Source organism: Schistocerca americana, chromosome 3, assembly GCF_021461395.2.
Source record: "Schistocerca americana isolate TAMUIC-IGC-003095 chromosome 3, iqSchAmer2.1, whole genome shotgun sequence".
In the NCBI taxonomy this organism is placed as follows: domain Eukaryota; kingdom Metazoa; phylum Arthropoda; class Insecta; order Orthoptera; family Acrididae; genus Schistocerca; species Schistocerca americana.
Genome location: NC_060121.1, coordinates 315856737 through 315882467, shown reverse-complemented (window position 1 = coordinate 315882467; position 25731 = coordinate 315856737). Strand labels below are relative to the sequence as shown.

Sequence of the window (25731 nt, the reverse complement as noted above, 5' to 3'; positions counted from 1 at the left end):
TCACTTTATTGCTTATTGACCAATCAAAAACATCCTTGATAGTTTCATTTGCTTTCTCGGCAAGGAGTTCCCTTGTTTTCTCAGTGACTATAATATTGCTGCCATCAGCGAAGAGAATTTTTTCAGCATGAGTAACACTACTGGGAAAGTCATTGATGTATATCAGGAACAGTATTGGCCCTAATATGCTACCTTGCGGAACCCCTATATTAATGTATTTTGGTTCTGATAGTGTTTTAATCGATTTGAAGTATGTGTTATCTGTACTTTTTGTGCCCTATTTGTTACGTATGATTGAAACGAGTCATTAGCTACCCCTCTTATTCGTAATGCTTCTAATTTATTTAATAGAATATTGTGGTTGACTGTATCAACTGCCTTAGAAAGATCCAAAAATGACACACTCATCTTTATCAAGAGCATCAAGTACAACTTTTGTGAATTCTACTATGGCTGACTCCGTATTTTTACCACTTCAGAAACCAAACTCTGATTTGCTGAGAAGATTGTATTTATTCAGGTAATTCATTAATCTGTCTTTCATAATTGCTTCTATTATTTTTGAGAATGGTAACAGCAGGGAAATGGGCCAGTAATACTCTGTGTCTTCTGCATTACCTTTCTTAAGCAAAGGTACAACTCTTGCCTGTTTTAACTGGTCTGGAAGTGTCCCTGATGTGAAGGATTCATTTATTATATTTGTTAAGGGGCCTTGTATACTCCCTATGCACTGTTTCAGTACACACTGTTATAACTTTAAGTTGAACAAATATATTTCAAGGAAGATGCAATACATGAAAGTCACAGATTAAGTAAACAGAGTAAGACGTGTGTACACTTTAACAGTCAAATCATAACTGAGTCTGAGTCTAGCAGCCGCTGGCTGGCTGGCCGCTTAGGTGGCGCTGCTGCTGCATGACTGGCAGACAACGCTGCATGTAGAGGATGCGCGTAACTGCGCGGCAGCACTTTGAAAGATCGGCGAGCCACAATACTTTTCCCCCCTTTGAAGTTTTTGCACAGGTCTTGATGGAGGTGGCCTGTAGCTTGCTAACGTACATAGGTGTTGTTTTACTGGCTGTAAAGTCTCGAGGAGGAGGCTTCCCGTACGGATGGAAGTGTCCCCTATGATAACGGGTCGAGATGACAGGAGATGTGGGGGTCAAATCTGCTGGGGCCCCGTGCACCAATCTGCCCGTTGCGGCAAGTCCGGTTGTTATAACAGGAGGCGAGTAGAGTTGCTCCGACAGATGATGGTCATGAGGTTCCTGCATGGGCACGTCTCCTGGTGGCATCAGTTCTTGTGCTGGCACCGATATGATGGTGAGAGGACTGCGTTGTGAGTAATGAGAGATTCCAGTATCCCGAGTGTCAGGTAGAGCCGAAGGTGGTGTAGCGGCATCCGGAACAGGTGCTGCCTGCACCCGAGGCCAAGCTGGTCCGAATGATGCACTGCAACACCTGTGTCCATCTGGATTTCATACAGGCGTTAGCCACGGTGTCGTAAGATGCGGCCAGGACTCCATTTTGGCCGCCTGTCATATCCCCGTACCCATACAAGGTTGTCGGCGGTGAACCGGCCAAGCGAAGGTACCCGCGGCCGTGAGGTGTAAGGCTGCAGAAGATGAAGTAGCGTGCGGGGCTGTCGGCCATGTAAGAGCTCAGCCGGGCTGTGGTCGCCCGTGGGGGTGAAACGGTAAGAAGCCAGAAATTGGACAAGCGCATCATCAGCAGCAGAAGAAGTCAGGAGTTTTCTCATCTGAGCCTTAAATGTACGGACCAGTCGTTCGGCCTCACCATTTGACTGTGGATGGAACGGAGGGGCCGTGGCATGCATAACGCCGTGACGGGCACAAAATTGCAGACCATTATCAGTAGCAAGAGTAGAGGGAAGGCCTTCCAAAGAGAAAATGCGAGCTAGAGCATTGGTGGTTGCCGCGGCGGTGGGCGACGTGCAACGGACAATGAAAGGAAAGTTAGAGTAGGCGTCAATAACGAGAAGCCAATAAGTACCTAAAAAAGGTCCCGCGAAGTAAGCATGAATATGCTCCCAGGGGTTCTCAGGCGAAGGCCACGGTGACAAAGATGACTTCGGGGCGGCAGCCTGTGACACACAAGGGCCGCAGGCAGCGACCATGTGTGTGATTTCAGAGTTGATGCTGGGCCAGTACACATGACGGTGCGCCAGAGCGCCAGAGATTTTGTGCGAGAGACACCCCAGTGCCCTTGGTGAAGGAGGCGCAAGACCGAAGCACGTAAAGATGCAGGTACCACAACACGCGGTGAACCATTTTCTATGGAAAGGAGGATAGTGCCATACCTTGCCGTGAGGCAGTAACGCAAAGCGTAGTAGTTTCGCAATGGATCAGAAGTCTTAGCGGACAGACGATCTGGCCAACCCTTCTGATTACAGCGTAAAACCTGGGAGAGGGTAGGGTCAGAACCCGTAGCAGCCGCCAGCGGGTCCCCGGTAATGGGGAACCCGTCCACAACCCGCTGCTCGGCAACATCCAGGTGGAAACACAGAAGTTCGTCCCTATCAAATGCCAGATCACAACCCTTGGGAAGGCAAGTCAATGCGTCAGCATTCGCATGTTGAGCTGTCGGCCGGAAATGAATCTCATAATTGAAACAAGACAAGTAAAGAGCCCAACGCTGGAGGCGGTGTGCAGCTTTGTCGGGAAGTGACGTTGATGGATGAAACAAGGAAACAAGTGGTTTGTGATCCGTAACAAGATGAAATTTGGATCCATAGAGAAAAACACCAAACTTATGAAGAGCATAAATAATGGCCAAAGCTTCTTTTTCAATTTGAGAATAATTTTGTTGGGCATCTGTGAGCGTTTTGGAGGCATAAGCAATGGGTTGTTCAGAACTGTCAGAACTTGTGATAGTATGCACAACTTGTGATAGTATGCACAACTTGTGATAGTATGCTATTTTCCCCAAGAAGCCCTGCAGTTCCTTAACAGATGTAGGGCGAGGAAGGGCATCGATCGCATCGATAGTTTGCTGAAGTGAACGAATACCATCCCGAGAGAGTTGAAACCCCAAGTACGTGATAGATGCCTGAAAAAATTTTCATTTCTGAAGATTACACTTAAGACTGGCTGTCTGTAAGACATGAAAAAGTGTGCGGAGATTTTGAAGATGTTTGTCAGTGGTGGAGCCAGTGACAACAATGTCGTCCTGGTAGTTTACACACCCACGGACAGTGAGCAATAATTGTTCCAAGAATCGCTGAAAGAGAGCAGGGGCACTGGCAACCCCGAATGGCAATCATTGATATTGATAGAGGCCGAAAGGCGTGTTAAGGACCAGAAACTGCCGGGAAGCAGCGTCGAGAGGAAGTTGATGATAAGCTTCTGACAGGTCAAATTTAGAAAAATACTGGCCTCCAGCAAGTTTAGTGAACAGTTCTTCAGGTCAAGGCATAGGGTAAGTGTCGATAAGGCATTGAGCATTTACAGTGGCTTTGAAATCGCCACGAGACAAATATCACCATTTGGCTTAGCAACGACGACGACAGGAGAGGACCACTCACTGGAAGTGACAGGTAGCAAGACCCCCGAAGCAGTGAGACGATCCAGCTCCCGTTTGACCTGATCATGAAGGACCACAGGAATGGGCCGAGCCAGAAAAAACTTAGGTCGAGCAGTGGGTTTGAGTGTGATATGAGCTTCAAAGTCGTTTGCAAGGCCTAAGGCCGGTATTACACTATCAAATTTCTTTGTCAAAGATTTGATCAAAGATGTGATCCAATATTCCGTCCAATATATTTGACAAAGATCTTTGACGTAGCGCTAGAAGGGGTATTACACTGTCATCAAATTTTTCGTCAAAGTTCAAGACAACAACTTGTTATTAACCGCAGCAGTTCTACGTACTCCAATTGCATTGTGTGCACATGCGGAAAAGAAGTGGGGGAAAAAATGGAACCATACATACGAGGTTGACAGTCTTAAAAGTCCTGGGATAACAACTTGATAATAAATTGAGTTGGGAGGAGCACACCACAGAACTGCAGAAAGGCCTTAACAAATCTGTATTTGCAATTCGAGTGTTAGCAGACATAGGCAACATAAAAATGAAAAAGCTTGCATACTTTCATTCCATAATTTCATATGGGATAATATTTTGGGGCAAATCTTGAAGTCAGACAAAAGTTTTCAAGGTCCAAAAGCGTGTAATACGTATTATTTGTGGAGTAAATTCACGGACCTCCTGCAGAAACCTCTTCAAAGAACTGGGTATACTAACTACTGCCTCTCAGTATATTTACTTCTTAATGAAATTTGTCGTAAATAATATATCTCTTTTTCCAACAAACAACTCAGTTCATACGTACAATACCAGGAACAAAAATGATCTGCACAAGGACTTACAAGCACTTACTTTAGTTCAAAAAGGGGTCCACTACTCAGGAACACTTATCTTAAATAATTTGCCAGGAAACATAAAAAAATTAGTTAGAAATAATGATCAGTTTAAAAGGAGCCTGAAAGACTTACTACTGGCCAACTCCTTCTACTCCATTGGCGAAATTTTTAATAGAAACAAATGATGTATTGTATTTATTCATTTATTCATACTATTAGTATTGTTATTTCAGCTTTAAAAAAATTGACATGTTCCACATCCATGAGGATCTCCTCAGCACGGATCTATGGAACGAAAAACTAATCTAATCTGGGTGAAGCCGTGGGTTTTACGACGACACAATAAAAGCATTCAACAAAACTTGTTATGTGAGCTTACAGTGGAAGACTTCAAGTCATACATTAATTACTTAAGAATGGATGAGCGTATGTGCTCAGTGAAGTGTATCCTCATATCACAAAGCACAATATTCACTTAAGAACTGCTACATCTTCAGAAGACAGGCTCACTATAACACTCCGATTCCTTGCTACAGGAGAGGGTTATGTTAGGTTAGGTTAGGTCAGGTCAGGTTGGGTCTCCAATCTTCTTAATCTATTTTTGTATTCAGGGTGCCTCACGTTGTAAAGCGCCTCATCAGCTTCAGACATCTCTATTAATTTTGTAGTTGTCGGCACACACCAATTGTATATACCGGCAATGGTTATAAAAACACTACAGACGACAGAACGCTGCAGCGATGCTAGCGCTCCATGTGGTAACATGTCACATTGCAGTGAACAGAAGACAAGCGGTTTCTTTGATCAAATATACAGCGAGGCCCTAGATTTGATCAAATATTGGACGACATTTGACAAAGTCCCTATTACACTATTAAATATCTTTGACAAAGATATTGGACAAAGAAATTTGATAGTGTAATACTGGCCTAACCCACGAGAAAAAAGGGACGAAAATTTTGTCGACAAGGAATCCAATTGAGCATAAGGAATAGCATCAGAGACGATATTGACAGAGCCATCTATGGAGAACCCAAAAACGCGAAAGGCATTGAAACCAAAAAGATTCTCCACGTTACTATGGTCAACCACAAATATGGGAACAGTGCGAATGACAGATTTGTAAGATACCTCAGCATCAAATTGTCCCAAGAGAGAAATCTTCTGTGTATTGTATGTTCGTAATTGCCGAGTGACAGGTGACAGGAGTGGAGAACCCAACTGAAGATACGTCTGAGAATTAATTATAGTGGCGGCAGAACCAGTATCCACATGCATGCGAACATCTCGATCAAGTATTTTGACAGTGAGGAATAACTTCCCTGAAAGGGAAGAAGTACAATTGACAGACAACACAGAATCAGAATCAGTGTCATGCTTATGAACATAATGTATGCGGTCGGATTTGCAAATGGATGACACATGACCCTTTTTTTTGCATTTGTGACACACGGCCCAATGTTGTGGACAATCTTCTCGTGAATGTTTCGTAAAACACAGCAGACATGAAGGAAGTTGCTGTGGGTTTTGCTGCAGTTTCTTAGAGGTTTGTTTACGGTTAGGCCGAGGCTGCGCATGGGAGCGTACTACACCCACGTCGGCCGGCGGGGACATGCCACACGCTTCATCAACATCGCACAGAGGTTGTGTTTCCCTGACGTCGCCCCGTGCCTCGATTTGCGCTCCAGCGGCGCGAGAAATTTCAAAAGACTGAACGATGTACAGGACTTCAGCTAGAGTCAGATTTGCCAACTGAAGGGCACGTTGCCTAACTTCTTTGTCGAACACCGATCGGATAATAGCATCCCGTACCATGGAATCGGCGTAGGATTCTGTGTGAACTTCAGTAACAAATTGACACTTTCTACTCAGGCCGTGAAGTTCAGCAGCCCAAGCGCGATAGGATTGATTCGGTTGTTTTTGACAACGATAAAAGGCAACACAAGAGGCTACCACATGTGTTTGCTTTTGGAAATAGACGGACAGAAGTGAACACATTTCAGCAAAGAACAAAGACGCAGGATCTTTCAAAGGAGCCAATTGCGACAACAACTGATACATTTGAGGTGAAATCCATGAAAGGAACAGAGGCTTATATGTTTGTTCATCCGGACATGAAATGCCAAGAAGTGCTGTCGCAGACGGTTTTTGTAATCAGACCAGTCTTCCGCCGTCTTGTCGTAAGGAGGAAAAGGAGGTAGAGACAATGACGAGAGACACCCCGCATTTGATGCCGCGATGAAATCACGAATCGCATTTGTGAGAAGCGTTTGCTGTTCTATGAGACCTTGCCATAGTTGCTCTAAAGTAGCCATGGAAACATGTGGGTCAATGATGGAAAAGAAAAATCCCATCCTCATCGCCAATTGTTATAACTTCAAGTTTAACAAATATATTTCAAGGAAGACGCAATACATGAAAGTCACAGATCAAGTAAACAGAGTAAGACGTGTGTACAGTTTAACAGTCAAATCATAACTGAGTCCAAGTCTAGCGGCCGCTGGCTGGCTGGCCGCTTAGGTGGCGCTGCTGCTGCATGGCTGGCAGACAGCGCCGCATGTAGAGGATGCGCGTAACTGCGGCACTTTGAAAGATCGGCGAGTCACAACACATACATTGGTACTTCATCTAAGTTGAACAGTTTTATTGACTTCATTCTCTGTGGCTGGAAGCAACATCATTGTATTTAGTGCAACATTATTTACAGGTGTTATATTTGTCTGGGGGAATTTTTGCTGTAACTTCTCTGCAATACTTGAAAAATGCTCGTTTACATAATTTGCTAAGTGTTGTGGATCATTTATTACCTTATCCTTCTCCCTCAGCAGTAAGTTATACTGTGTTTGTTTGTCTCTCTCTTTTTCCTTTTTTATAACATCGCAGACTGCTTTGCTTTTACTCTCTGTATTATATATTATTTTGTCATTAAATGACTTTTTTGCAGCCAATAGCACCTTCGTATAGATCTTTTTGTATCTGTGATAGAAATTTGAGAATTCTGGATCATTGCGAACCTTTTTCATGGAACTGAGGTGTTTAAGCATTTGGGAGGACTTCTTAATACCTGCTTTTATCCATCTGTTTTTGTGATGAGTTGATACAGACATGCATACTTTTGGAAATGCCTTTTCAAAGTGCAATTTAATCAATGTGGATAATTTAGAGAATTTCATATTCACATTGGTTTCCTTATACACTTCATCCCAGCTTTGTTTTTCTAGTTCTTCTGAAAAATCTTTTATTTTGATTTGTGATAGATGTCATGTAGTTTAGGGAATGATTTGATGCCTGATTTTACTGTTGTTATTTGACAGAGATGGTCTGATAGTCAGAGATCTTTTACAGCTACATCACATTTTTCCCTGTCCATATTTGTGGCCACATGGTCAATTACTGATGAAGTCATTGTAGTAACCCTTGTTGCACTATTGACCAATAGGGACCTGCCAAAACTTTGAAGGATGTTTATGAAGGTGCTGCTGGATTCATTTATGATATTAGTGTTGATGTTAATGTCCCCACACAGAATTATGTTGACCTTTGTACTTGAGACTTTATCTAGAACTTCTGTTAACATATTGAAAAAAGTGTCCACACTACCACTGGGAGATCTATACGCACACAAAATGATTAATTTCTTGGTGATATCAAGCCCTGGTAATTCAACAGCTGATATTTCAAAGTGTTTGTCTTCACTTACTGTACTGAGGTCATGTCTTGATTTGAACCGTGTTCCTTTTCTGATCCTCCACCCCTTGAAGTAGTTCTGCAGTAAGCATTTACCTTTTCATACAATGATAATACTACATGTTGGATTTCTGTGCCTCTACACCAGTGCTCAGTAATGCAAACTACTGTGCAATTCAAAGGTTGGAGCTCAACTTCTGATAGTTGTATTTTATTTTTTATTGATTGCATGTTTTGATGGAGGGTTTGTTAAGTCTGTGAAATGCCCCATGTTACTCTTTACAGTGGTTTGTTTTTCTTTGTGACATATGGTATACGTGATATCTGAGGTGTTAAAATCTGTTTTGTGAGTGATTGTTTCAGTATTTTTTAGAGTGCTGTAGATACTCTTTAGGCAGGGGAACCTGTTGTCTGGATTTATCCTAAAAAGGACCTAATTTTCCTATCTATGACAACAGGTATTTGACCTTGTGTGGCCCGAGATCTACCCCCTATAATTTTCATGAATCAGCTGTACCAATCTTCCCTTCCCAGTCCTGTTTAGGTGTAGGCCATGTCTAGTGAAACCCCATCTGTTGATAGTCCCAATGGGCACCAGAGAAACATGAGCAAAGTTGGCTGTCCTCAGAGCCATCCCTAACCCCACATTGCTTCACGTCACAGCTCCATCAAGATATGATCGATCGTGACGCCGGAACAGCTCAAAAAAGTGTACGTTGGTGGCATGAGTCAGGTAAGCTATCTTGTCGAGGTCGCCATTTATGTCATATGCCCCATCCCTGACCAAACTGTTTCCCGCCCCATTGACTATCACTACATGGTCCTCTTTTGTGAAGTCCTTACATAAAGATGCTAGGTCATCTATCACATGACAGCCCTGCATTTGGCTTTAAGAAACTGGTGTCCTGGTATGCTGCCCCTAAACTTTCCTGTAACTGAGGGCCTACACCTCGCCCATGACTAATACCTAGCAGCAACACTTTATTCTTCCTAAGACTTTGTGCATTCCTAGGCTTCTTGGCCTTGGTTTGATCCTTATGGGTTCCTTCCTTGCTTCCTACAACTGTGCCTGAAGGGCACAGATTTTCCTTTCCTATTCACCAATCAAAATATTCCTACCGCATACTCTGCAGTTCCAGGAGAGAGCCTCTTCTGTTCTCCCAACATTCTACCCAATGCATCCACCCCCAGCGAAAATATTTCCTACAAGATTGGCAACAAATCCCTCTACTCATTACTCTATAACAGCTCCCACATTTCTCACTTATTGTTTGCAGTCAGACGCTTAAGAAGACACTTGAACACAACCTTTTCAAATATTTTTGAAAAAGCTGGCAAATGTGAAACTGGTGGATAGTTTGATGGTATCTCTTTTCCTCCTCCTTGTAAATGGGCTTAACTTCAGCATATTTTAGCCAGTCTGGAAATGATAACAGATTGATTACACAAGTAAATTAAGATAGAACTGAACTCACATGAACACTTTTTGATCTACTTCATTGATATGTTATTATAACCACTAGAATACTTTGATTTTAAGGATTTTATGATGGGTGCTACTTCTTTGGGAGAGGTGAAAGTCATTTCCATTTTACTGATGTTATTTGTAGAGACTCATCTCAAATATTCCATTACACTCTTTACCTAACCTGATAACCCAAGCTGCCAGCAACAGAACAGAAACAAACTACTTGTTTAAGAGGTTTGCAAAACAACATGCACTTGTTACCAATGTCTCATTTATTTTTAGAGCTATCTGTTTATCTTCCTTTCTGGTCCATCCTGTCTCTGTTTTCATTATATCCCACATAATTTTTATTTTGTGATGATGTAATTATCTTTTACTCATAATAAAGCTCCTTACATTTCTGGATTACTTTCTTCAATATTTTGCAGTGTTGCTTGTAATGCATTACAGTGCTAATATCAGAGTTTTTCCTAGATAGTAGATACAGTTTCCTTTTTGTCCCACATGACACCTTTATTCCATGTGTAATCAATGGTTTATTTTTTGACTTCTATTTGTTTTGAGTTACTTTTAGAAGAAAATAATTTTCAGTTGAGGAAGTAACGTTATTAATGAATGCTTTTTATTTTCCGTTTGAGTCAAAAGTATTGTAAACATCTATCCAGCTCCTGTTTTTGAGCAATCTCCTAAAATTCTCAATTTTTTACTGATTTATTACCTTCCTAGCCCATTTACTATTGCTTTTGTGATAAGACTTTTTTTCCTAGATCTGTCTAAAAAAAATTTTGCCATAACAGTCTCAGAGCATTTACATACCCTAGTTACAAAGTTCACAGTAGGAATTAAAGTGATTGGCAGCATTAATGATTGCAATAATTGTTCACTGACAAAGCTTTTCAACAAATCCACATTAAAATCACCAGAAACCACTATTTCCTAGTTTATTACTGTGAGGTGGGACAACAGAGCTTCCAGATGTTTTACAAAGAGGTTAAAGTTTCCTGAAGATGCTCTGTATATACTTACTATTATAAAGAGCTTATCACGAAATACTACTTCTGTCACACAAGCTTCTAAGTGCTGCTCTGACCAAAATTTATTAACATCGCTATTCTTGAAATCAAAACAGTTTCTGACAAATGTGATAAGTCCTGATTTCTCCATATTTTCTCTACAAAACTAAGGTTAAGTGAAATCCTGTAACATTTAACATTTTAATTTTGGAAATGACCTTTTCCCACTGCTGTCTGTCATCATAAGTAGCAGGTACATTCTTAGAGCAAGATCATATAAACAATCTATGACTTGTTTGGATGAAATGAGATATAGAAGACATTGGTCTTCTGGCACATCAAACTCACTTATACTTGCCAAAATACTGTTAACCACACTTTTAAAAATCTTAGCAGCTTTGCCTCCTGAAGTGTCATGCCTATGACTGGGTGCCACTGGGCATCTGATGTTGGGTAGCATAAGCTTTGAGAGGTGAATGTTAACTTAATTCTTATCAGTTGTCCATGAAAAGTTTAGGTGAATAAGCCCTTACAAAATAGTTAGATCTACAACATTTACAATTATAAGGGAGAGTGCACCATGGTCCGGGCCCCGAAGCTGCAGGCTTGATGGTCTGTGCGTAAATATGACCCTGCGATAATACGCTCTTAACTCAGGAACTGAGGTATGCAGATTTCTTTCCTTTCTCCCACAGCAAAAATCTCCATTTTATGGAGGCCATTCAAAAAGGATCACTTTGTATAAACACAGCCTTTTGATTATTTTCTCACACTGTAGTCAAATGTTGGGTACAAGTCATATGCCAATGTGAGAATCACTGACAGCGACAAAGTTACCATGGTGAGCAAATTTTAGGATAGAGAAAAATTATGGTTGACATCAGCTCATAAGAAATGATAGTTTCAGATAACATGGAGACAAACTAAGGCCCAAACACCAGAAAATTATTTTGTTTAATCATTTCTTTTATTTGGTTTCTGTCTCATATAAAAATTACAAGTAAAAATTTCAATAATTCATTCTGTATTGTTATACATTTTAGATACACAAGCAAATTAGCCTAAAGACTAATAACTGAGGCATAGAGCTGAGCATACTGACTATAGCCATTAGGATATTACAAATATGTCAACAGTACAGCAATGTGCAGTATCACTCACATTACCATGATTTTGAAAAAAAAGTACTTTCTCTTAATTTAATTGAAAATGAAGTAAAAGATAAAGTATTGTAAGGTGGGAGGCCATGAATAAGTCACTTATTAATTAACATCTTGAGTGTCACAAAATCAGCATGTCAGCTTTATTTATCACACATTTTCTTTTGTAATTTGATCACTTGTAGCAGAGGAGGAATAGAAGAACAAGCTTTTAGTTTCATAGTCTCAAGCTTCAGTGAATACTATTGCGTGCTGCTGCTACTGGAACCTCCACTATTGGTGAGTATAATAGTCCTTTCCTAGTTTGTACAGTTAACAGTGAGCAATCACAGAGCCCACAGAACACAACAGTTTGAGAAGTAACAGTGTTCTATTGGAGCCAGTACAGAACACAAATACACATTTAGTGCACTCTAGTGTAATTCCACCACAAATTATTAATAGTTGTGATATTACATGACAGTCATAGTGCTACATCACTTGGTGCTTGTCGATTGTCTTGCACCTTTTTACGCCTTTTGAGGGTGCCTATAATGGTTAACATCTCCTGCACAGCTGGTGGAGGGTCCTCTTCTTTCTTGCTGGTAACTTTCTGTTGGAAGAAATATACATTCAATTAATGTATTACTTTTTGGGAAAAAAATCCAAGCAGAAAGTAACGAACAACAAATGTTAACATTATAAAACAGGGCCAATAAAGAAAAGATTTTTTCATTCTTTCGCTCACACACAGTGCTCTATAAGTCTCGTCATGAATAGAGATCACCTCCCTGAAACCAAATATTCTGATAAATTGTAGAAGACGCACGGACGCCAAAATGGAAAATATTGAAATAAACGATATCGGAATTGAAAAACAACTGCTATCACTTAGTAGCGGAAAAGCATCCGGACCAGACGAGATACCCTTAAGATTCTAAAGTGATTATGCTAAAGAACTTGCCCCCTTTCTATCAGCAATTTATCGTAGATCGCTGGAAGAACGTAAAGTACCTAGCGACTGGAAGAAAGCGCAGGTCGTTCCCATTTTCAAGAAGGGTCATAAATCAGATGCGAATAATTATAGGCCTATTTCGCTTACGTCAATCTGTTGTAGAATAATGGAACATGTTTTGTGTTCTCGTATTATGACGTTCTTAGATAATACAAATCTCCTTCATCATAACCAACATGGAGTCCGCAAACAGAGATCATGTGAAACTCAGCTCGCCCTATTTGCCCAAGAAATTCACAGTGCCGTAGACACTGGCGAGCAGATTGATGCCGTATTCCTGGACTTCAGGAAGGCATTTGATACGGTTCCGCACTTACGTTTAGTGAAAAAAATACGAGCTTACGGAATATCGGACCAGGTTTGTGATTGGATTCAGGATTTCCTAGAAGAAAGAACACAACATGTCATTCTTAACGGTTCAAAATCTGCAGATGTAGAGGTAATTTCGGGAGTACCGCAGGGAAGCGTGATAGGACCTTTATTGTTTACAATATACATAAATGACTTAGTTGACAACATCGGTAGCTCCGTGAGGCTATTTGCAGATGACACGGTTGTCTACAAGAAAGTAGCAACATCAGAAGACTCGTACGTACTCCAGGAGGACCTGCAGAGGATTAATGCATGGTGCGACAGCTGGCAGCTTTCCCTAAACGTAGATAAATGTAATATAATGCGCATACATAGGGGCAGAAATCCATTCCAGTACGATTATGCCATAGGTGGTAAATCATTGGAAGCGGTAACGACCGTAAAATACTTAGGAGTTACTATCCGGAGCGATCTGAAGTGGAATGATCACATAAAACAAATAGTGGGAAAAGCAGGCGCCAGGTTGAGATTCATAGGAAGAATTCTAAGAAAATGTGACTCATCGACGAAAGAAGTAGCTTACAAAACGCTTGTTCGTCCGATTCTTGAGTATTGCTCATCAGTATGGGACCCTTACCAGGTTGGATTAATAGAAGAGATAGACATGATCCAGCGAAAAGCAGCGCGATTCGTCATGGGGACATTTAGTCAGCGCGAGAGCGTTACGGAGATGCTGAACAAGCTCCAGTGGCGGACACTTCAAGAAAGGCGTTACGCAATACGGAGAGATTTATTATCGAAATTACGAGAGAGCACATTCCGGGAAGAGATGGGCAACATATTACTACCGCCCACATATATCTCGCGTAATGATCACAACGAAAAGATCCGAGAAATTAGAGCAAATACGGAGACTTACAAGCAGTCGTTCTTTCCACGCACAATTCGTGAATGGAACAGGGAAGGGGGGATCAGATAGTGGTACAATAAGTACCCTCCGCCACACACCGTAAGGTGGCTCGCGGAGTATAGATGTAGATGTAGATGTAGAAGATGTGGATTCTGGAATAACTCTGAACAGCCAAGATCACTAGCAAAGTATTTATTTAGATGACCTGTTTTGGTAAGACTATCTTACCATCTTCCAATCTTCAACTTTCCAATTCATACAATGTCTGCCATAAGCGCTTTGTATTGTCTCATATCATAGTTGTATGCGTAAGGATTGTGGAACACATTTGATGTCGGCATGTCATAATGAAAATAACTGTATATACAAAACATAATACCAATGCGCCAACTGCCAGTGTTCATGCTCATACCATAGTTGAAGACATACAAATGGGAACCAACTAGGAATGTAGAGGAATGCAAAAGTACTTTAAGATTCTAACCAAAGGAAAATGAAATACTCTAATGACTTCAGACAAATGAAAATAATATAATGTAAACAAACTGTGTCTGTGACTAACTGAATAATTTATATGTTACAAGTAAATGCTTACCAGGGAACACATTAGTATCTGATGTGAATTCGTATTGACTAAAGTTTGTGGATACATGCTGATCTTCACATTCTGCATTCACAATGCTGTAAGAACAGCTTGCAAGTTACCCTGATCAGCCTTAACATCATGGCCACCGGCCTACTATCAATATAAACCCGTCCAGGCAATAGCAATGTCACATGGTGAAGAATGACTGCTAGTCAGACACATGCATGGTGCATTTAGTATCAGTAAGCAACCTGTTCATGTGTGGAAGGGGAATGTGCACACACTATCTTGAGTGTGATTGAGGACAGATTGTGATGGCCTGGAGACTCGGCACGAGCGTTTCAGAAACTGCACGATTTGTCGGGTGTTCGAGGAGGCTGTGCTGAGTGTCTTCAACACAAGACGAAACCAAGGTAAAATCATGTCCAGAAGTCGTGGGGTTGGGCGGCAACTCCTCATTACATATGTCAGATGTCATGTGCTGGGCAGACTGGCGCAAACTGTGACAGAACTAACATCAGACTTTAATGTTGGGGACAGTACAAGTGTACCTCAAAATACAGTGCACCAAACATTGCAAATGATGGGCGTCTGCAGCCGACGACCCATGCATGTGCCAATGTTAACACTTCAACATCAGCAACTACAACTGAAATAGGCAGATGATCAATGGCACTGGACATTGGCACAGTGGCAGAGAGGTGCATGGTCTGATGAATCCCAATACCTTTTTTGTCATGCCGATGGAAGGGCCCAAATCTGTCGTCTTCCAGGAGAACAGCTCCTTGACACCTGTACTGCAGGACAGAGACAAGCTGACGGCCGCTCTATTCTACTCTAGGGAACATTCACATGGGCATCCATGGGTCCAAATGGAGCTAGTGCAAGGCATCATGACAGCCACAGAGTATCGTACACTGGCTGCAGACCATGTACACATATTCATGATGATCATATTTCCCAACGGCAGTGGTGTTTTTCAGCAAGACAAAGCGCCATGTCACAAGGCCAGGAGTGTGATGGAGTGGTTTGAGGAATGCAGTGGGCAAATTCCAATAATGTACTGATCCCCCCCCCCCCCCCAACTTGGCAGATCTGAACACAATCGAAAACATCTAGGGGTGATCGAATGTGGTGTCAGAGGTCATCGATCCCCTCCCCAGAATTAGGTGACGTGTGTGTAGAGGTGCATGTCCACTGTTATCCATGCAAAAGGCATATTGGCTATTAGGCAGGTGGTCATAATTTCTGGGTAATCAGTGTATATTGTGGATGAGACAATGGTAAGAGCAACATCTTCAGTACAAATGCACGTCAATTCTTTACCAGATTACAAATTAAATAACCAATCAAATGAGCCTCTTTGTATGTCATGAAAACATTTTGCATCATCTACTTAATACTATGGACAATTGTTATTCTGATAAGAATCTTACCTCTGGTGATTTCAGTGTGAATCTTCCTCCTTTAATCTGATTGATGATTTCACTAATAGCTCCTGCAAAATAAAAACCATCAATTTACCAGTCTGTGAAATGTTGCTGGTTTGTACAGTGCTGAGGGCAATATAAAATAGCGGAAGGCTTGCAATATTGAGCTCATACAACTGAAGGTTTTTAAGCTTTAGTTTAAGAGTGATTCATGTGTAATACGAAAAAAGAAAACTGAGGAAATTCATCATTCTCAATTATCTGTAAAAATTTGTTATTCTAGTTAGTGGAAAGATTTTTTTCCTTGGCTTATTGTTTCCTTCAAAGTTGAATTATTTTCTCAAATCTATGAAACTCATGGCAACAAGAATGCTTGCCATAGCATTTTAATGGCAATGAAAAGTCTTGGTCATCTTTGGTAGTGATTTTTAGAGTACTCAGCCAGTCAATAGAGATATGTGACACTGATATTTGATGTGCCCTGAAGTTCAAAGTTATAAGGCAGAAATCAGTACATAAACAGACAATATAATTGAAGGCAATTCCACTAATTAAACTTTATAAATGTCAACAACAACAAAATTATTATTTCATGAATCACTGAAACAATATAATATGGAATAACAAATAAGGCACTTTACACTTCGGTTCAGATATGGTACTTAAATTACTTATGTAGGTCAAACAAGTGGGAAAGATAAACAAACTACTAGAATAATGTGTAGACAATTAGAGTAAGAGTGCTTGGAATAGACCAGCATAAAATCTGCACTTCTGAATAATAACTATTTGTATCCCAACACGACAGTATTTAGTTTTTAAATATTTTTCTACATTCATGGGTTGGATGGTTCCCAGCTTCACCAAGGATACCAAACATATGGGAAATTTTACATCATTCACAATAACATGAACATGTTAGTTCCTTGCCTTAGCTTATGTGATGTACATTTTTACAGTATCCAGCCACAGAAAATAAATGCCCAATTCAAGAAGAAGAAATGTTCACCACATTACACTACAACAGAAAATAGCCCACATTTCTCAAGATTGTATGAGGCATATCCAGAAATTAAAAGTTGTTGTTGTTGTTGTGGTCTTCAGTCCTGAGACTGGTTTGATGCAGCTCTCCATGCTACTCTATCCTGTGCAAGCCTCTTCATCTCCCAGTACCTACTGCAACCTACACCCTTCTGAATCTGCTTAGTGTATTCATCTCTTGGTCTCCCTCTACGATTTTTACCCTCCACGCTGCCCTCCAATACCAAATTGGTGATCCCTTGATGCCTCAGAACATGTCCCACCAACCGCTCCCTTCTTCTGGTCAAGTTGTGCCACAAACTTCTCTTCTCCCCAATCCTATTCAATACTTCCTCATTAGTTATGTGATCTACCCATCTAATCTTCAGCATTCTTCTGTAGCACCACATTTCGAAAGCTTCTATTCTCTTCTTGTCCAAACTATTTATCGTCCATGTTTCACTTCCATACATGGCTACACTCCTTACAAATACTTTCAGAAATGACTTCCTGACACTTAAATCTATACTCGATGTTAACAAATTTCTCTTCTTCAGAAACGCTTTCCTTGCCATTGCCAGTCTACATTTTATATCCTCTCATTTTAAAAGTATCCATCGAAAAGACAGTATATTTTTGAACAGTTTACAAATTTACATATGCAAATCAAACACTATTTCTTGAAATAGTCACCTCTGACCTTAGTGCACTCTGTTAGCCAGATAGTTTTATGTTCCGTGCATCATTTTTACATTGAATCATTGTCATGATTATGTGTGAAGTGGCACCACCTAACATTACTATGGAAACCAAGTAACTGGTGCAACATTACTGTCAACCACCCTGGCAACACCATTAAGAAGCTGTCATTAAGAGCACCCTATAAAGGGATCACACCACAATTGAACATCTAAGCTGTCCGAGGGCTGGTCTGAGCCATTAGAGATCTGTGGACTGTGTGGCGAGTGTGCTATCTGTTCAGCTTAGGTTTTATTGTCATGCATTCTATTCATCTTAGCCTGAGCTTTGACAAGCCATCGACAGGACTCTGCTTTGGAATATGGCGAGTGTGCTATCTGTTCGGCTTAGGTTTTACTGTCATGCATTCTATTCATCTTAGCCTGAGCTTTGATAAGGCATCAACAGGACTCTGCTTTGGAATATGGACTGCAGATAACTCACATATATGTCTCTTGTTGTTAATAAACTGGAGTGAGTTGTTAGTTTTGTGTGTAACTCACCTTTTGCAATAGTGGCGACGACTTGGAACCTGTGACATGTGTAAACTGGACTTTGAATGATTTTATGATTAGGTGAGAGGTTTCTTTTTTTCAGTCATGGAGGAACTACAACAACTACTAACACAAACTGTACATGATTATCACGAGCTAACAGCATTGATATTATGTGCAGTGCATTATTGAGTGTAATACATAAATCTTCCTCGCCACCCAAGTTTACAGCTTTCCTGTCATTTAACGAACTAAGTGAAGAGTGTGATGCTCACCACGAATGATTACAGTTATATTTTATGACTTGCCAAACTTCTAGCACTAAAAGACAAACAGCAATGTTATTAATGGGAAATCCCTAACTGTTTTAACTAATACAGAAACTAGAGTCATTAACAAATCTGGAATAATTTGAGTTGTAATAATGAAAATATTCTGGAGAACATAAATGGAATAAAGTTATTGCAGCCAGATTATAATTTTGGCAGTGGAGAAAGGTCTCAATCTTATCACACAGGGCTGCTGACTCATATGGATTGTGTACAAACTGCTATTTGAAATGTATGTGTAAGCAGAATTACACAGACTCTGCAATCACGGATATTACATTACATCTTAGCCCCAAATGAGAAACTACATGTTGCAGAAATTTCTCCTTCTTTGAGGGAAGTGATATGAATAGTTGAAGCTTATGAAACTGCCCAGCACTCATGCAGCCCAGAGTTTGTTTATAAAAGAACTCATCATACCAGTCACCCCTCTGGCTGTATGCACAAAGGACATCACTATCTCTGGTGGAGCCCTTACCTGCTTCCTGGTCTGGATGACATCATAAATAACTACACCAGCAGCAAGAGATCATGCCAATGACAGTATTGGAGCCTGGCTGTAAAGACTGCTTCCTTGGCCATGCACAACATGTCTCAAGTGCAGGTAAAAGGAGCACTTGCACGAGACACGTGTTGTTTTCTAGTTTCAATAAAAGAAGTTACTGTTTGAAACTAAAACAAAGGGTTTATTTTCATGCAGAACAAATATAGCACAAACTATTACAAAATCTTCTGTGCTTTTAGATCTCCAAAAAAGCATGCATAGCAATGGCCATAACAATGGCACCAAAGAATGGTTTTCTACTAGGGGCACAGATTCTAATTCCCAATTTCCATCACCCCCACTAGAAGCAGTATTTCATCCTACAGTTCAAATTTTTGGATTATTTGATAATGTACAGCTCTTGGCAGCAGGTTTGTCACGTCTGTAAGCATTCCACCTGTCGCAGTTTGCTCCAATGTTATTTCCTCTCAATCAGTTTTTTATCTGATGGAATGATGCCTGATGTGGTATTAATGTACTTTGTGTGACCTCAGTATCCACTTGTATTTGATAGGTCAACTGTATATTTATTGCAAAACAATAATTTAACTGGGCTTTCTTTTGGGGGAAGGTGTTATTTCTCTTTGTACTGGGTGGTTGTAATTAAACTTTCACTACTTGAGATGGCCCACATAAAAAATGAGCAATTGTAGGACAACTAAACTTTGTAGAAACATTTTTTAAGGATGTGTGAAAGAGTAATACTGAATAAACCATTGAAAGAAACACATTAAAGTTTCCGCATGAGAGGGTTCAAATCTGGTGACCTTTGTGGTTATGCAGTTTGGAATAATCGGCCAATGGTTCACTCTGCTCTTGGGAAACATCGACGGCCAACTGTGCCACAAATTGTTGTTAAGTTACTGATGCCATGGCTGAGAATACCAGACACATTGTGCAGTCTTCAAGCAGTCTGTGTAACAACAGTTGAACATTCCATGGTCCACCATTCAAAAAGATCTTGAACAATTATGAAATGGTACCCGTACAAACTTCACATTATTCACTAACTTTTGCAGACATTCAAGTAGACTTTGCTCTTACGTTTCTTGCAGCGGTTGTAGTTGACAACACGTGGCCTTGGAAGATTCTGTGATGAAGCACACTTTACACTCACTGAGACAGTTAACACTCACAACTGTCACATTTGGGGATTGTCACTGCCAATGAACATTCATGAAATTCCCTTGTGTAGTAAATGTATAACTGTGTGGTGTGACTTCATGGCACAGTTCAAGATTTTTCTTTGAGGAACTTGGACCCCAATGACCAAGGACATGCAGTGTGAATGGCACATGTTACTGTGATCTGCTTCACCAACATGTGAGGGGCTTTGGACTCAACTGTTTTGATGCCCAATGGTCTTACACCTCACATTGCTTTTGGGGACACCCTGGAGTTGGGGTGCCACACGCTCCACACCAAGGGAGCTTGGCACGAATCCCAAATGGTCTTGTTGCCCTGGGACGACTGGAAAAGAGACGTTCCATAGGCGGTCGGGCAATGGTAGGGTATGCAGGGGGAGGTAGGACGGGCAAGGAATTTACATACTCGTCGCACCATGAGGAGTTTCCGCCGGATGGCGAGCGGCGGTTCCCCTGCTTCAGCACACAGGCTGGGGATGGGACTGGTACGGAAGGCACCAGTGGCCAGCCAGATACCCTCATGGTGTACTGCGTCAAGAATCTTCAGATACGAAGGCCTTGCTGACCCATACATGGTGCATCCATAATCAAGACGTGACCGGACGAAAGCCCTATAAAACTGCAGCAGACGTGCCCGATCTGCTCCCCAGGACCGATGGCTCTGACACTTCAAAATATTCAGTGCCTTTGGGGTCTGCACCTTGAGGTCTTTAAGGTGCGGCAACCACAACAACTTGGAATCAAAAGTGAGGCCCAGGAACCTCACAATGTCGCTAAAAGGAAGAATGGTGTCCCTCAGACACAATTCAGGGGAGGTAAAAAGACATCAAGAACAATTAAAATGAACACACACACATTTGTCTGCAGAAAGGTATAACCCATCTTCGCAGTCCATGCCTCTAATCGCTTTATCATAAGCTGCAACTGCCGACTAGCAGTGACAAGACCAGAGGAAGAACAGAAAACAGCAAAATCGTCCACAAACAAGGAGCACTGGGCAGGACTCCGGATAGTGGACATGATACTGTTAATGGCGACGGCAAAGAGGGTGACACTTAAAATGCTTCCCACAGGAACACCATTCTCCTGCACGTACAAATCAGATAGCACATTACCAACCCAATATCGAAAGAGGTGGTGGGAAAGAAAGGACCGAATGAAGATTGGGAGATGGCCACGAAAGCCCCACTGATGTAGTGGATTGAGGATAAGGCGGCGCCAAGTAGTGTCATACCACTTATTAATTTCGAAGAATACACCTAGACAATGCTGGTTACGTAGGAAGGCCTCCTGGATGGCCGCCTCAAGCAGGGTCAAGTTGTCTATAGTTGAAAAACATCTCCAAAAGCCACACTGAGAGTGGCTAAGGAGCTGCCTGGTCTCGAGCAGCCAAACCATGCGACAGTTGACCATGCGTTCCAACATCTTCCCAACACAGCTCATAAAAGCAATACTCCGATAACTACTGGGATGGGTTCGGTCCTTCCCCAGTTTGAGGAGGGGAATCAAAATCGCCTCCCTCCATGAGTCAGGGAACATGCCGGATAACCATATCATATTCAGTGCCGAATCCAGTTCCCACATTGTGAAGGGGCAGTTGTAGGGTTCAGAATTTGGAGACCGGAAGTCCAAGTGACCCCTCTCGATGGCAGTGCGGTAGCGGCAGAAATCTGGATCAGTAGTGGCGGTAGATTCTGCAAAATGCATGGCCAGTGTCTGGGCACTGTCTCTCAGTGCCATGAGGAGACATCCCTGATGCAGCAATGCCATGACAGGTAGTTGGCTGCGTTTCCCGGAAATCCTCCTGATGGCTTTCCATACTTTCGTAGAACTAGTGGAGCGGGAGATGGAGTTCAAGAACGATTGCCATGACCGTCGTTTGCTCTCTTCAATCACTCGCCGCACCTTGGCCCTTGCCACCCGAAAGGCCGCAAGATTGTCAGCTGAGGGATGGCACTTGAAGTGGCGCAGAGCTGCACAGTGGGCTTGGATGGCTGAGCAGCACTCAGTGGTCCACCGAGGGACAGGATGCCTCTTGGGATGATCTGAGGACTGGGGGATCGACAATTCAGCAGCGTGGGAGATCATGGTTATAACATGGTCGACCCATTCATGGACGCTGGCACGGTGTTCCAAAACAGCCAGATGGCTGAAAAGTGTCCAGTCAGCTCTGCAGAGGTGCCACCTGGGCGGCACTGGTAATGCCACAGCCTCATCCAGGAGGTGAATCCAAAGGGGGAAGTGGTCACTAGAATGGAGGTCAGCAGCAACCTCCCACAGAACAGAATCTGCGAGTGCTGGAGAGCAAAAGGAAAGGTCAATAGCTGACAACGACCCAGAAGCAGTACAGAAATGAGTGGGACCACTAGAGTTGAGGATGCACAGTTCTTCGGACTTCATGAGGCTTTCCGGAATGTGACCCCTGGGGCAAGTAGTCGTAGAGCCCCATAAGACATTATGTGCATTGAAGTCAACCAGAAGGATAAATGGGCGGGGGAGTTGGCTAATAAGGCCTGTGAGAGCCTCAGAGTCTATTGCATCCTGAGGCGGTAAGTAAACGGAACAGATTGTGAGCCTCCGCCCCACAAGAAGGTCAACTGCAACTGCTTGCAAGTCCGTAACGAGAGGGAGCTCAGATGAGTGGTGCATGTCACGGACAAAATCCGCAACACCACCCTTTGCCCTTTCCCCCATCAGATCATCTTTTCGATATACAGTATAGCCCTGTAAAGGAGGAGTATCAGTGGCCCGAAAATGTGTCTCTTGAAGACATAAGCACAAAGGGCGCTCTCGTACAAGGAGCTGTAATTCGGCCACATGTGTCCTGAACTCATTCAGGTTCCACGGTAATATGTGAGCCAGTGATCAGGGTGGCTGAACTTTCACCCTGCCTCTGTGCTTTGGAGGAGAGCTCGTAGTGGCCGGAGATCTATTCCTGGGGTGAGAAGATCGCCCCCGGTCGACACCAATGTCTATCAGCTACGATGGTAACCCAAGGGAGATGTCAAACAGTACGATGGCCTCGTCATCGGACTGACCCTGACTAGTCTCCTCAGGCGGCAAAACCTTTACCTTCGGCGTCTTTGTCTTGGGGGGCTTAGAATGCAGAACCTTGTGAACAGTTGGAGCTTTACTCGCCTGGGCAGAAGGTGCCATATGGGGAGGGGCAGGAAGTACCCCAATGTCAGCAACCATGGCCTTGTCCAACGTTGTGGGGAGAGATCCAGGTTGCAAAACAACCGCAGCAGCACAAGTGTACTGGCAAACGCAGATATTAGTGCTGACACTAGCAACCTCCGTTTGTGTAGCAACAGTGGCCATCTGTACCGGTTTCTGCAGAGCGGAAGCAAAGATGTTGTAAACACAGGAGGCTGCATGGCCTTAAAGAGCTTCTTGGCCTCACCATAGGGGATGTGCTTAGATGTTTTGATCTCCTGTATCTTCCGTTCCTCGAGATAGATGGGGCAGACCTGGCTCCAGACAGGGTGACTCCCAGAGCAATTCACGCACTTCACATGTGATGAACAATCGGCTCCTTCATGGGCAGGCTGACCACATTTACCACAAGTGGCTATCCCATTGCACCCCAACGTAGTATGCCCAAAGCGCTGACATTTAAAACAGCGCATTGGGTTGGGGAAATATGGCCGTACTGGCAAACGTAAGAAACCCGCTTTAACATGCTCTGGGAGTCTCGGGCAACTGAACGTGAGAATAAACGAGTCGTATTTGACTAGGTCCCCATCGACTCGATTCATAATATGCTGCATGTCAACAATACCTTCGTCAGCCCACTCAGATTTCAACTCGTCTTTGGGGATATCCACCAAGTCCCTACATGTCACAACACCCTTACTATAGTTCAAAGTGGAGTGGAGCTCGGTCTAGATAGCGTGCTCTCCGAGACAGGTTGCTTTCCAAAGAGAAGCGACTTGACAGGAACTAGAAGTCTCAACTAACAGAATCCCATTGCGCAGTCGCTTCACAGATTTCAGTGTTCCTGCAATTCCCTCAAGACCCTTGTGGATGTAAAAGAGAGGAACCCTCTCAAAGCTACCCTCCTTCCGTTTGACAATCGAAAGCACATTCTGGTTATCAGCATGTGCTCTCTTACGACAGTCTGATAAATCTCTAGTAACACCAGGTGTTGGTGGACTCGCAGCACGAAGTCGCTTTTTCGATGGGGTGTGTTTTCCTACCAGTGGTCCACCCAATCCACTGGTAGGGGGAAACGTAGAGGTCGAAGGGTCCATTGCGGTCCCACGAGCAGTTAGGGAACTAAAGGTACGCTCAGACAGAGCCCTGCGTGTCTGAGTATGCCTTATACAACTGGGGTGCGGCAGGTGCCCCAGAGGTTGCCCGCTTGCGACAGTTCCACCCCGACAGCCATGCATCTTATAAGAGCGCAGCACACCGTAAGATTTTTTATAGAGGTTGACCTTTCTCGCAATCCAGGCGGTCAAGCCAAGATTACCACTCCCCGCAGTACACAACATTCCACCGCCGTGCCATATGGTGGGCGCTGAAGCATGTCCGGGTGTTACGGTGACAGGAGACTGGCGGCGCTGACGAGTCCCCAGCTCAGGACCCCGGGGTCGCCAAGCCCGTATTCAGCAAATGAATGCTGAGCCCCTGGGGGCCACTTTAACACTGTGATCACTTGGTTGATGAAGTTTATACATTCAGTTGATTAATACTTTTTGCTATGGCTATCCATTTTTCTCTATATCACAAATTCTACAACCTTTATAAGCGAACATGATTGAGTGGCACTGTTACACAATTTTGCTTATGGAAAGTAAATCTGTACTCAGTTGAGTTATGCAGAATACATCTGTCACCCTAATATTTGTCTTCTCTCTGGCTGCTAATGCTTCAAAATACATACCATCAATCCCTTTAACAGGTTAAGTTCTCATCATTAGCCATGACAACTTGTCAACTGATCACAAACTGTGTGAAATTCAAATCACATGAGGGCTTTGACATATATGCTAAGGCATCAGGATCTATGTGCTAGTCTTCATGTATAGCTTTAACTAATGCTGGTACCATTAAGAATGTCTTATAACTTGTTCCTTTGGTGGCATATTTTCCACTCGTTTTATTTTTACTGCCACAGTTCTTAGCTATGTACCCATATTTGTTACAGTTGTAATGTCTCAAACTCTGGGAATAGAGTTGGATCATTTTGGTTGTCCTTTTTACTTGCCACTCTCACCCCACCTACTTTGATTTGGTGCACATGCTGCCACCACATGTTAGCATCAAAAACTCTCCCTTCCAGGTTGGTGCCCTCAGTGGAGGCCCACAAGTTCAGACATCACCCAACTGGGACCAACAGGGTGGTCTCCATCTGCCATTAATGTTGTGAGCTGCAAGCACAGACTTCTGCAATGCCAACATCAACTTCACTTCTGCCACAGTGGTCAGCAGCCACAGCTACCCCCACCCCAGTGGTCTCCCTGGTCCTGGTGAAACTCATGCAGCTCCCATTGAGTCTCAACCTGCTCTAGCCTTCA

General features: G+C 42.7%; 1 protein-coding gene across 1 annotated transcript in view; it reads right to left on the bottom strand.

Annotated features, from left to right (window-relative positions):
- Positions 1-11492: 11492 nt before the first annotated feature.
- The window catches only part of LOC124605686 (shootin-1-like), a 302657-nt gene continuing 288418 nt past the window's right edge, over positions 11493-25731 (bottom strand). The window contains exons 11-12 of the mRNA XM_047137542.1: positions 15946-16007; positions 11493-12299 (exon numbers count right to left, since the gene is read on the bottom strand). Of these exons, the coding sequence (XP_046993498.1) occupies positions 12171-12299; positions 15946-16007 (191 nt within the window). The 3' untranslated portion in view covers positions 11493-12170. The remainder of the gene's footprint in view (positions 12300-15945; positions 16008-25731) is intronic.